Source organism: Mesoplodon densirostris, chromosome 3, assembly GCF_025265405.1.
Source record: "Mesoplodon densirostris isolate mMesDen1 chromosome 3, mMesDen1 primary haplotype, whole genome shotgun sequence".
NCBI classification, from domain to species: domain Eukaryota; kingdom Metazoa; phylum Chordata; class Mammalia; order Artiodactyla; family Ziphiidae; genus Mesoplodon; species Mesoplodon densirostris.
In genome coordinates this window covers 2065763-2077035 of record NC_082663.1, presented here as the reverse complement: position 1 = coordinate 2077035, position 11273 = coordinate 2065763, and the positions used below count along the sequence as shown (strand labels likewise).

Sequence of the window (11273 nt, the reverse complement as noted above, 5' to 3'; positions counted from 1 at the left end):
GTTCTCGCGGGCAGAGCTGGGGGCGGGGCGAGGGAAGGGGGCCAGCGCGGTGGGGTCTGGGGGGGCTGGCTGCGGAAGGTGGGAGGGCGGGTGCCGGGAGTCCGCGCGAGTGGGAGGGGGTGCGCACTGCTCGGCCCCGCCAGGCTGCGGGGCCGCGAGCCGCGGGCTGGGTCTGCGCGAGAGGCGACTGCGCCACAAAAGCCTGCGCGTCCCTACCTCCTCCTCCTCCCTCTCTCCTCCCTCCCGCCGCCCGCTCCTCCGCCCGCTCCTCCGCCCCCTCCCCGGCCTGTCTCCGCCCCTCCCCCGGCCGCGGCCCTGCGGCTGGAGCGGGCAAAGCGGGCGGGGCAGTGGAGGGGGCGGGCGCCCGAATATGCAGATGAGCTCGTGACGGACAGCTCCGCGTTCCAATGTCCCTCGGAAACTCGAGCGCTCCTTCCTCAACTCCTCACTCCCGAGTCCAGACTCCCCCAAACCCCGACCGCCGGCCTGGCGCGCGGCTGCGCCCACCGGCTCCGCGCTGCCGCTGCCGCCGCCGCCGCCGCCGCCGCAGCCCAGCCGCTCCCCCGGCCCGCGGGCCGCCCGGGCTAGTGCGCAGGCCGGCCTGCCTCGGCCGGCGGTCCCCGCGCCCGCCGCCGCCGCGCCGCGCCCCGGCCGGGCGTGGATGGAGGGCGCCGCGCGCCCTGCCCGCTGCTCGCCGTGACGCGGGCCCGGCGCCCCGCGCCCACCATGTCCTACCCGCAGGGCTACCTGTACCAGGCGCCCGGCTCGCTGGCGCTATACTCGTGCCCGGCGTACGGCGCGTCGGCACTGGCGGCGCCGCGCAGCGAGGAGCTGGCGCGCTCGGCGTCGGGCTCGGCGTTCAGCCCTTACCCGGGCTCCGCGGCCTTCACCGCGCAGGCGGCCACGGGCTTCGGCAGCCCGCTGCAGTACTCGGCCGACGCTGCCGCCGCCGCCGCCGGCTTCCCATCCTACATGGTAACCGCGCACGGGCGGGCGGGCGGGCTGGACGCGGGACGCCAGGCGCGGAGACACTGATCGCGGCGCTGGCGGAGCGGGGCCGGGGATCCGCGAGCTGGGCCGCGGGGAACGTGCCGTGGGAGGTGGCTCCGCAGTCGCCGACTGGGGTCGCCGCGCTGCTGGCGGGACGAGAGGCCAGGGCAAGAGGCAGGGCGGTCGGCCGGCGACGTCCTGAGCGCGGGCCGAGACTCGCGCTCCACGCCCTTCCCCTCGGCTGCAGGGGTCATTTTCCCCAAGAGCCTGTGAAGTGCGACTCCGCTGGGGTCGGGATGGGATCTGGCCTGGGTGGTCCTTCTTTCAGGCGCCGAAGCTCGGCCAGCAGTCCGGAGCGGGCCGGGGCTCGCTTCTTTCGGCGCGGGGCGCGAGGGTCGGCGCCACTGGGGCCTCCGGGGCGATTACCGAGTGTTTAGCATCTACTTGTAGGGGCTTGGGGTCACCGGGGTGGGGAAGGGAGGGAGCATCGGCAGAGGCTCAGGGGCCCGGCCGCCGAGATCTCAGCCTTAATCTGTCCCACAGGCCATGCTTCGGCAAAACGTGTCGGCCGGCGTTTGGCCAGCCAAGTGCCGCCTCGGTCCCCTGCGCACCGAGAGCAGCTCCTGCTTCCCCGACCCGGGGTCGGCCCGCGCTCCTCGGGGTCTGCAGCTGGGCCCGGCCGGGTGTGGCGAAGCGCCTTTTAGATGATGGAGGCCGTAACGGGGGCTTGTGGCCACCTCCCACGCTCGGTGGAATTCCGGGACAGCGTTGGAGTAGCTGGGGCCTCGGCGAAGGCTGTAAAAGTCTCGAATTTAAACGTTAAAGGCTGAATTAACATGCTAATTACCACGTATTTGAAGAATTCGAAACGGTTACTGGCTTCTGAGTTGCAAATTGGATTTGCTGAGCTTTAGGGCGGTGAATAGCAGAGCGGGGGCTCTAGGGTAGTTTTTTTAACCAGATAAGGGCGGGGGAGGGGGAGTAGGTTAGGCAGCCGCACTTAACATCCGGAGAAATTTAGATATCGAGAAACTACCTGTGGGCCTGTGTGTACGTTCGTATTTGTGTACGTCTGTACCGGCGGCCCAGGGACATTTGGGGGAAGATGCGTCGTTTTAGGAAAGTGAAATAGTTGGAAATTTTGATAATAAAACCGTTTCGCTTTTCTTGATCAACAGCTGGCCTTAAATTACCCGCTGCGTCCTTTTGCTCTGTTGCCGCGGGAAGCGCAGCTCTAGCGCCGGAGGCATCGTGGGAAAGGCGGCCACGGGCGGGCGGAGGGGTCGCCTTGGCACTGACGCCCGGCAGGTCCCCCAAGCGATCCGCTCACCAGGCTCTTGTCGGTTGCAGGGTGCGCCCTACGACGCACACACGACAGGGATGACGGGCGCCATCAGCTACCACCCTTATGGGAGCGCGGCCTACCCGTACCAGCTCAATGACCCGGCCTACCGCAAGAACGCCACGCGGGATGCCACGGCCACGCTCAAGGCCTGGCTCAACGAGCACCGCAAGAACCCCTACCCCACCAAGGGCGAGAAGATCATGCTGGCCATCATCACCAAGATGACCCTCACGCAGGTCTCCACCTGGTTCGCCAACGCGCGCCGGCGCCTCAAGAAGGAGAACAAGATGACGTGGGCCCCCAGGAACAAAAGCGAGGACGAGGACGAGGACGAGGGCGACTCGGCAAGGAGCAAGGAGGAGAGTCCGGACAAGGCGCGGGAGGGCACGGAGACTTCGGCGGAGGACGAAGGTGAGAGGGGCCGAGGCGGGCGCAGGGTCACGGGGCTTTCTTCCCAGGCGGGGCGCCAAGCTGAGGTCAGGGAGGATGAGGCGGGGGGGGGGGGTGAGGTGGGCGGGTGCTGCCCGCCCGACGCTCCAGGTTCGGGCCTGGAGCCTCGGCCGCCTGGCAGCTCCGGGGCCGAGCAACTCCTCCTCGGTGTGCGCGTCCTGGGAGGTCACGCTCCCTCGAGGACGCGGCTCGGGTTGGGTTGAAGTGAGGGAGCAGGTGGGGCAGAGAGCCCCCGGGTGCCACAGACCGTGCCCGCGCCCCTGCAGGGATCAGCCTGCACGTCGACTCGCTCACGGATCACTCGTGCTCCGCCGAGTCGGACGGAGAGAAGCTGCCGTGCCGGGCCGGGGACCCCCTGTGCGAGTCGGGCTCGGAGTGCAAGGAGAAGTACGACGACCTGGAGGACGACGAGGACGAGGACGAGGAGGCCGAGCGGGACCTGGCGCCGCCCAAGCCCGTGACCTCGTCGCCGCTCACCGGCGTGGAGGCGCCGCTGCTGAGCCCCCCATCCGAGGCCGCGCCCCGCGGGGGCGGCGGCGGCGGCGGCGGCAAGGCGCCCCTGGGTAGCCGGACGTCGCCGGGCGCGCCGCCGCCCGCCAGCAAGCCCAAGCTGTGGTCTCTGGCCGAGATCGCCACGTCGGACCTCAAGCAGCCGAGCCTGGGCCCGGGCTGCGCGCCGCCGGGGCTGCCAGCGGCCGCCGCGCCCGCCTCGTCCGGGGCGCCGCCGGGCGGCTCGCCCTACCCCGCGTCGCCGCTGCTCGGCCGCCACCTCTACTACACGTCGCCCTTCTACGGCAACTACACAAACTACGGGAACTTGAACGCGGCGCTGCAGGGCCAGGGGCTCCTGCGGTACAACTCGGCGGCCGCGGCCCCCGGAGAGGCGCTGCACGCGGCGCCCAAGGCTGCCAGCGACGCGGGCAAGGCGGGCGCGCACCCGCTGGAGCCCCACTACCGGCCCCCCGGCGGCGGCTACGAGCCCAAGAAAGGTAGGCGGCTTGCGGCCCGCGGGGCCCTGGGGGAGGGGGCGCCGGCGGGTCCCCGGTTGGTGAGCACCCTCGAGGAGCCGGGGAAGGGGCCGGGGGACCTGTAGGTCTGGCCGGGGAAGCTTTGTCGCTTACACGAGAACAGGAAGAAGACAGGACGTCTTTGGACGGTGGTTCTTGGACTCCAAGTTAGAAGTGAAGGGGTGGTGAGGGCCGAAAGGGGGCGGAGGGTCAGGCGATCCTGCCTCGCAGCGGGACTTGCCCCCTTGTAACTGACTTTTCATTTGATTTATCATTATTACCGTTATTAGTATTCTCGTGACTGCTTTCGTTTGGGCAAACACAAATTGCCACAACATGCAGCAGACAGCTTTCCGCCTGCTGACTGAGCCTGAGCTTCTATGTTTTCTGTCCCTTTATAGAGTCTCAGCTGAATCTCCTCTTCTGCCTTTGGCTGGAAGGAAACAAAACATTCTAGTTCTTCCCAGAAGCCTTAGTTTTTAAATCTTCAAAAAAGAAAACGAGAGCCTATTTTCTTTCTCTCCTTTTCTTTATATCGTCTCTGTTGCTCATAATTCAGGCTTGAGCTGATAAGACCTGTAAAAGGAGTCGAGGGGGAGAGAAAATGAGGACGCGGAAACATGAGCGAAGTCTGTCTCAGGCAGCGGTGGTGGAGACAGCGGGCTCCCCCGAACTCCTCGCTGGGCGCAGGGGGCAAGGGCATGGCGTGCGTGGGTGTGCAGGCTGGTGGCTGTGCTGCTGTCTGGGAGACTGATGGCTCTGGGGGTGGGTTCTGACTAACTGCCCCCTCCCCTGACAGATGCCAGTGAGGGCTGCACCGTGGTTGGTGGAGGCCTCCAGCCCTACCTATAGAAGGGCCGCACACAGCAATGCAAGTAAGTGGGCTCCCTGGGGTTCCCCCCTACCCCTTGGGGAGCCTCCCCGAACCAGTTGCCCTGTAAACTTGCTTAATGTGTATTTCTTGCTTTTTGTCACGGGGTTTGAGGACAGAGCATTGCAATCTTCCCTCCCCCCGCCTTTTTTGTTTTGTTTTGTTTTCCCCTTTAAGTGGGAGGGGATCCGTGCTCTTTTAGAGAGTCGCTCTTTTTCTGCTCAAGTTCTGCTTTACAGAATCACTCCTTTAACTGGAATGTATTTATTGCTGTTGTTTTCTCTGTGGAAAAACATAGATTCTTAAAATCTGGGTATTTGTATGCAATTTGGAACTTTTGTTTGTTTGTCTTTTAACTCTGCTAGACACTTGCTTTGATGAGCGAGTGCTCCTGAAACTTGGGGTATCAAACCCCTTTATAGATGATCTTTGCGGAGTCAGACTGGAGAGACATAGAAGGACTAGTCTAGTCTTTTATCAGGCTTGTCCCTATGTCCGGATGGACTAGGTAGGGCCGTGCAGTTCGCCTGGCTGACAGCAGTGCCTCAAAAAATACCCACTTTCCAAGTAGGCACAATGAGTGATCACAGATCTGGAAGATGGGCAAGAGGCAAAACCATTTCAGATGGACTCCTGTTTAGAATATGATGATGTTGGCATGGGACTGAAGGATTGGGGATGATTTGGTCTTTTCCTTGGTCCACAGGTAGGTGTCACAATTGCTTTGGAAAAAAAAGTCAGCAGGCCATTCTCTCTTCCCAAGTTCATAAATATACAGATAAAAAAAAAAAAAGATCTCTAAATCCGGACCACATCTTGTGCCACTGTAAAAGAGAAGGATCCACAGGGCACTGCCAACCCACAGACTCTATTGGAACAGACTTTTGTTGGACATATGTGAATTTGTTGGCGTAGTATAGCTTCCCCAATGTATGTGTGACTTTTGAAAACAATCTTTTTTCTCAGGATATCTTGAATTGATCACTTCATTGCCACGGTATATATTCTATAGGTGTGATAGGATTTACTGTAAAGTTTATTTGTAAAAGATGTACACAGTAGAAATAAAACGTGATTATAGAACTTGAGTACTTAAGAAGTGGAAACAAATTTGATATTTATTTTTATAATGATATAAAGCTTCTAGTAATTTATGCAAGTTGTATTGCAATGGAATCTAAACCTTTTGTAAATAAATTCTGCCTGGTTTTTATTTGAACATTGCTGGTTATATAATCTTTGTTGGTTGTTTAACAAGAATTCTTTACTAATTTATATCTTAAATTGTAAATAAAAGCAAACTAGTCTACAACAGTGTGGTGTCTGGGGCTCATTTGTCCTGGAAGAGTGATGTGGGTAGGGAGTCCTGGTGATAGTAGCCCCTCTGCCCAGGTGATCTGACCTCAGGCTTTTTAATGAAAATGTGTAAAATAATCTCTCCCTTCTCCTGCTCCTACAAAAAGGCAGATGGAAGAGAAGTACACAGCAGGGAGATATGTGTGGTTTTAGGTTATTTATATACACATGCATTGCAAGAAAATTCAGATTCTGTGTTCTGAATATGAAAATGGCTTGTTAGTATACATTTTAAAAGCTTGGCAAGATATAATGATCTGATATGCCTCTGCATTAGGATCCATTTTATATTTATTTCTGGTCTAGGCTTATTGAACCTTCTCAGTAACTAGAGAATTGTGATAACATGGATAATAGTTACACCTTCACCGTAAATTATTGAGGGAAATAATTGTTTATTGTAACCTTGAATTATCCAAATTGGCGTCGATTATTCAGATTTATTGGATGACTTCTTAACTCTCCTTTTCATATAACTCACATTAAACACACGGCGAAAATCTGGGAGGGGAGATTTATTTTCCTTACAGTGACTCTTACCCTTACCCTGGGGGGAAAGAAAAGTTTAAAGAACCTTAGCCTATTGCCTCGTTATTGTGTTACTATCTAATTATAGGACAAGCCTAGAATTTGTAGTCAGGGAACATATTCCCTTTGATTAGTATCATAAAAGCAGCAAAACTGTCACTTTAATTTTCAGCAAAATTATATGGATATCCATATAATATAATTTCAGAAAAGAAATGAACAATCATTTATTTCCTCTCCAAAGATAAATTGAGTGAATATAACTTACGGTTATAAAACAAGAATAATAGCTTCTTAGATTGCCCTTTAATCAATCATACACTTATTTTTCAAGAGGTTCATCTATTTTATTCCATGATTAATAATGTTGCAGCCTGAGAGCATTATTGGATCCCAGCGGGGGTCGTCCCGGATGCTTTTAGCTGCTTTGGAATGGTCAGTTGGGGTTCATTATGGGCTGATATTGAACAATTTATAAAATCTTGTCTAAACATCTGCCAGCTCCGATAGGCCGATGTGTCTGAGGATGGGAAATTGCTGGACCAGTTGATATTGACAAACGGATCTCTCTCCAGTGGCTTTTTGTGCCTTAGAAATTAGTGGCCTCTTGCTGGGGTCTTGTTAGAAAGGGTATTTGAAAGTAATCTCAGATACTTGAGGCAAATCCAGGGGGCTGTGAACTGGTCACAGCGCCATGCCTGTGGGGAGGAACGGTGGGGTCTGACTGCCAACAGAGACGCAGGCCAAGGTTTCGGTTTTCTATTACTTCTCAGGCATTTTGTTGGCTTTGAGTAGATAAGCATTTGGAGGTTAGCAGAAAGCGAATCTCTGGGGTACACAACTATTTTTTTCTCCTTCCTGCCTCTCCTAGTAAGAGACCTTGACATGTTTGGATCTGAGCTATCTCTTGGCAACAGGGAAGATTTTTCACGTGGGCAGCCTGGTTACTCTGTGGCAGCATGTCTGGAAGAAAACAAATTCGAGTCTGTGGACATAAAAGTGAGGCGGGAGCTCCTTTGCCTGTTTTTGTCTTAGATGAAAGCTTTGTAGAATTACTGTGAAGATAATGATTTTCCCTCCAGATAGCATTTGACATTGCCATACGAAGGCGTTAAGTAGTTTTGCTTTTATTAATATTGGCTATATTTCCTAAATCAGCAGGGAGTACAATGCACATGGCAGCAATATCTGCTATATGCAATATTATAATTTGAATATTTGAAGACTTCAGTGAAAAGTATGAAAGTTAACAATATTGAACAAATTAAGCACTGAAAGACCATGCCCCCAGTGAATATACACACTGAGGGCACTCCATCTGTTAAAGAAGTGTGGAGTGGGGAAGTAGGAAACACAGGCAAAAATTGATCTCCTTGCACATGTTCAGAAATTGAAGCCTGGATAAAAGCTGTCTCCCTTTGGAACTGAAGATTGTTTTACCTGGACATGTGATCCCTTCCCTGCGCGCGCGCGCGCGCGCGCGCGCGCACACACGCACACACACGCACACACACACACACACACACACACACACACACACGGCAGCCCTCTGCTCAGGGACAACGCATACCTTTCAATGGGTGAAAACTCAAAGCAGCACAGGAGATTAGCCCAGGCTAACGAATCTTCTTTGATGTTTATAAGTCCAACAAATTATCAAAGATTTCCATAACTTACCCACCCTGCCTTCCTGACCTGAATTTCTTTCTGGAAAACTTGATTTTGAAATGTGCTCTAAGCACATAAAAGCTGCAGGTGTTTAGCGGGATCTTTTTAAGGAAATGCAGAGTGAGTTATGGTTTCTCCACGCAGATCCTTAGGGAAGACGAGGGAGAAACAGACACAGATAGAGACACAGACACAGAGACAGAGAGACCCTTCTTAGGGAAGGAAGTTGCTGCGTCTGATTTTTATCTTTTGCTTTAAAATCTAGCTAATCAAACATTACGTCCTGGCCTACGAAGACTTTCGCAGATGGTAGCGGAGGCGGAGGAGAGGGGGGCGCGCAGTGGCGAGCACGCGGGGCCTTGGGGACGCGGGCCTGGCCCGGCCTCCCGCCCCTCGGCTGGGATGCAGCCCGCGGTCCGGCCGGCCGGCCTCTACCCCGCGCGGCCCCGGGCGCTTTAGAGCAGGTTTATCGGAATTCGCGCTTTAATTTCAGGTGGGCCCCGGGGCCGGGCGCTGCCGAGAGCAAGGGGAGCGCTTGCCCGGCGGCCTCAGGCTCCGCGCCCGTCAAATGTCAACATTTGTTCCCAATAAAAGAGTTATTGTTTCTGCAAAGCTGCCGGGCAACTGCCTTTGAAACTTAAAAAGGACTTCATCCACCTTTGTCTGCGGCGAGGCCGCGGGGGCGGCGGAGAGGAAGGGGCCGGGCGCCCGGGCCGGGGCTCCGCGCATCCCGCATCCCTCGCTGCCGCCGCCGCTGCCGCCGCCGAGCAGGTCCAGGAAGCGCGGAAGCGGCCGGGTGCCCGCGAGGCTGTCCTCCCGCGCGTGTTTATCCGGCATCTTTGGACCTGGCCCGTGCGCACCGCTGCGGAAAACGTGGACGGAGCAGCCGCCCTCCACTGGCCGCGTGCGTTTTAGGGTCATTTAAAATCGCCCTGAAATATTATCAAAGAGGCTAAGAGTCAAGTCGACCCTTTTGTTTCTTAACGTGATGGAAAAAATGTGCCCTAAACTTTCTCTGCTCGAGTCGCAGTAAAGAGACATCAGTTTGCAAAAATCATTACAAAGCCATTTATCTCTTCAGTCGGAGGCATCCCTTTTCAAATGTAAACAATACGCTGGATTATTAGAAAGTTCCTCCAAGTAACAGTCTACACTGATTATCCACCACATACTTTTTCTTTAGTTTCCCAGTGCATTGAAAATCCCGAGGAAAACTTTCATTTTAACCCCAAACTAAGGATATAAATACACCCATTAAATATGTGTTTTTAAACTGCCTTTTACAAAAATAACATTTTAAACATTAAAAAAATGTGTTAACCCAAGAGACAATCTTGGGAACAATACACAACAGTCTGTGATATGTGGATATTATGATTAACATCATTTGAATTTCTACAAATCGCAAAGGGGACATATCCCTTTGATGTATTTGCAAACCTTTATGTAAGTGACAAATCCCTGCAGATATTTTAAAGGCTTATTATAAGGAGAAGTAATCTATGACAATATAATTTTCCAGTTGCTGGAAATTACTTTCTATTGGCCATGATGAAACCACACGCCAGCCCTTCCCTTTGCTTGGGCTAGAATGCCAGGAAACCGGTGTTCGATGCTACACACTTGGACGTACGTCAGGCATTGGTAGGCGGGGGAGGCACCACTTCTACCCCCACTTTGGGGAGCAAATGCCCCCATTTTCATGCTCTCCTCTGCTTTTTCACCCGCATCTCCTGCAAACAGAGGGATATAGTCTCAGCTGGCACCTGCACCCTCCACCCTCTAGGCAGAGAAAATAGGCTTGTATTCCCTCTGCTGAGGGCAGAGTGTTCTCGCTCTTTCTAAGAAAGATAAAAATTGAAGCTGTTTGGGAGGAGGACTCTACTGGTAAAATATAATGCAAATGGGATGAGTCAGGAAATCTGCCGTCTGTTCTTTTGCAACCCCAGGTAAAAGGAAAGAGGAAGAATGATTTTTGTTTGTTTGTTTAAGTGTGGCTCCAAGATAATAAGGAAGCATCTTTTAAAAAGGTGTCCCAGTGTTACTTGGTTCTAGATGAAACTGAAAACAAATTAAATCCAAGATTCTTAAAGAAGCAGCTGTGAGGTTTGGGGCTGCCTCCAAATGGGAACTGAGTGGATCTTCATAGGCAATGCCCAGAGGGAAGGAACAAAATAACACCACACAAGCACTCACGTTTTTTTAGGGGGGGCGGGGGGAATTGACAATTGGTTGTGTGTAAGTTCTGATCAATTATTCATCATTAGTGTCAACAACCGGGTTATAATTACCTTTGGTTATTTTAAAGAATATATATATTTTTTTCATTTCTCTGATTGGGTAATTAGTTAAGGCTCTTGAGTAAGGATTCTAAGAGGAGATGATCAGACCAGGCCCCTTCTGTTGGTGACCTTTAGGGAAAACACACATTCATGCTCTCCTTGTCAGAAATTCCCTCCCAGCCTCCATTCTACTAGCGGGCACCTTTACGTCCCCCCTCTGCCATAAATAATGATTCGCGAGGAAAAGGGGGAAATGACAAACAAATAGAGTGCAGCTGGAATTAATAAGGCTGACCAAAGTTAGTGGGGCTGGGACTGCTCGCGGCCGCAGGTCTAAGCAAGGCCCGTAAAGGTGCCAGCATTTCTAGCCTTTCCCCTCCAAGATGAAAAGAAAGTGCAAAGCGAACATTTTAACCCCTGACATTTTTGAACAGGGGAAGGTGGGCTGGGGGAGGACCCCTGTTTTCAGGCCCTGCTCCTACCAGCACAGTGATACCACCCTGGCCGGGGGATGGGAAGGGTGCCGAGCGTTCGTCCTGAGCAGGTGCGGGTCCCGCGTGACCCGGGGGTGTCACGAGCCCTGAAAAGTTGGGAGGTGAGTTAGCAGGTCAGGTGGGGACATGTAGGTGGCCCAGGAAGAGAGGGGAGGCTGATCGGTGCCCCCGACGTGCTGGGTGGGGAGAGGCAGTGTCAGCCTGGGAGGCCAATCCGCAGCACGTGGAGGGGGGATTGTGGGCGGCCCCGGGTGAGGTGCGTGACCTGGAGGCGCCCCGCTC

The 11273-nt window shown here is 54.3% G+C and overlaps 1 protein-coding gene across 3 annotated transcripts; it reads left to right on the top strand.

Moving 5' to 3' along the window:
• Nucleotides 1–651: 651 nt before the first annotated feature.
• IRX2 (iroquois homeobox 2) lies at nucleotides 652–5886 on the top strand. 3 transcript variants are annotated; one of them, XM_060092702.1, is made up of 5 exons: nucleotides 652–975; nucleotides 2341–2746; nucleotides 3052–3774; nucleotides 4592–4667; nucleotides 5370–5886. In XM_060092702.1, the coding sequence occupies exons 1-4, from the start codon at nucleotides 727–729 to the stop codon at nucleotides 4642–4644; spliced, it is 1431 nt and encodes a 476-aa protein (XP_059948685.1). In that variant the 5' UTR covers nucleotides 652–726; the 3' UTR covers nucleotides 4645–4667; nucleotides 5370–5886. The 3 variants fall into 3 exon arrangements, with proteins under 3 accessions (XP_059948685.1, XP_059948684.1, XP_059948683.1); XM_060092701.1 differs by having other exon boundaries at nucleotides 4592–5886; XM_060092700.1 differs by lacking the exons at nucleotides 4592–4667; nucleotides 5370–5886 and having other exon boundaries at nucleotides 3052–4584.
• Nucleotides 5887–11273: the final 5387 nt, after the last annotated feature.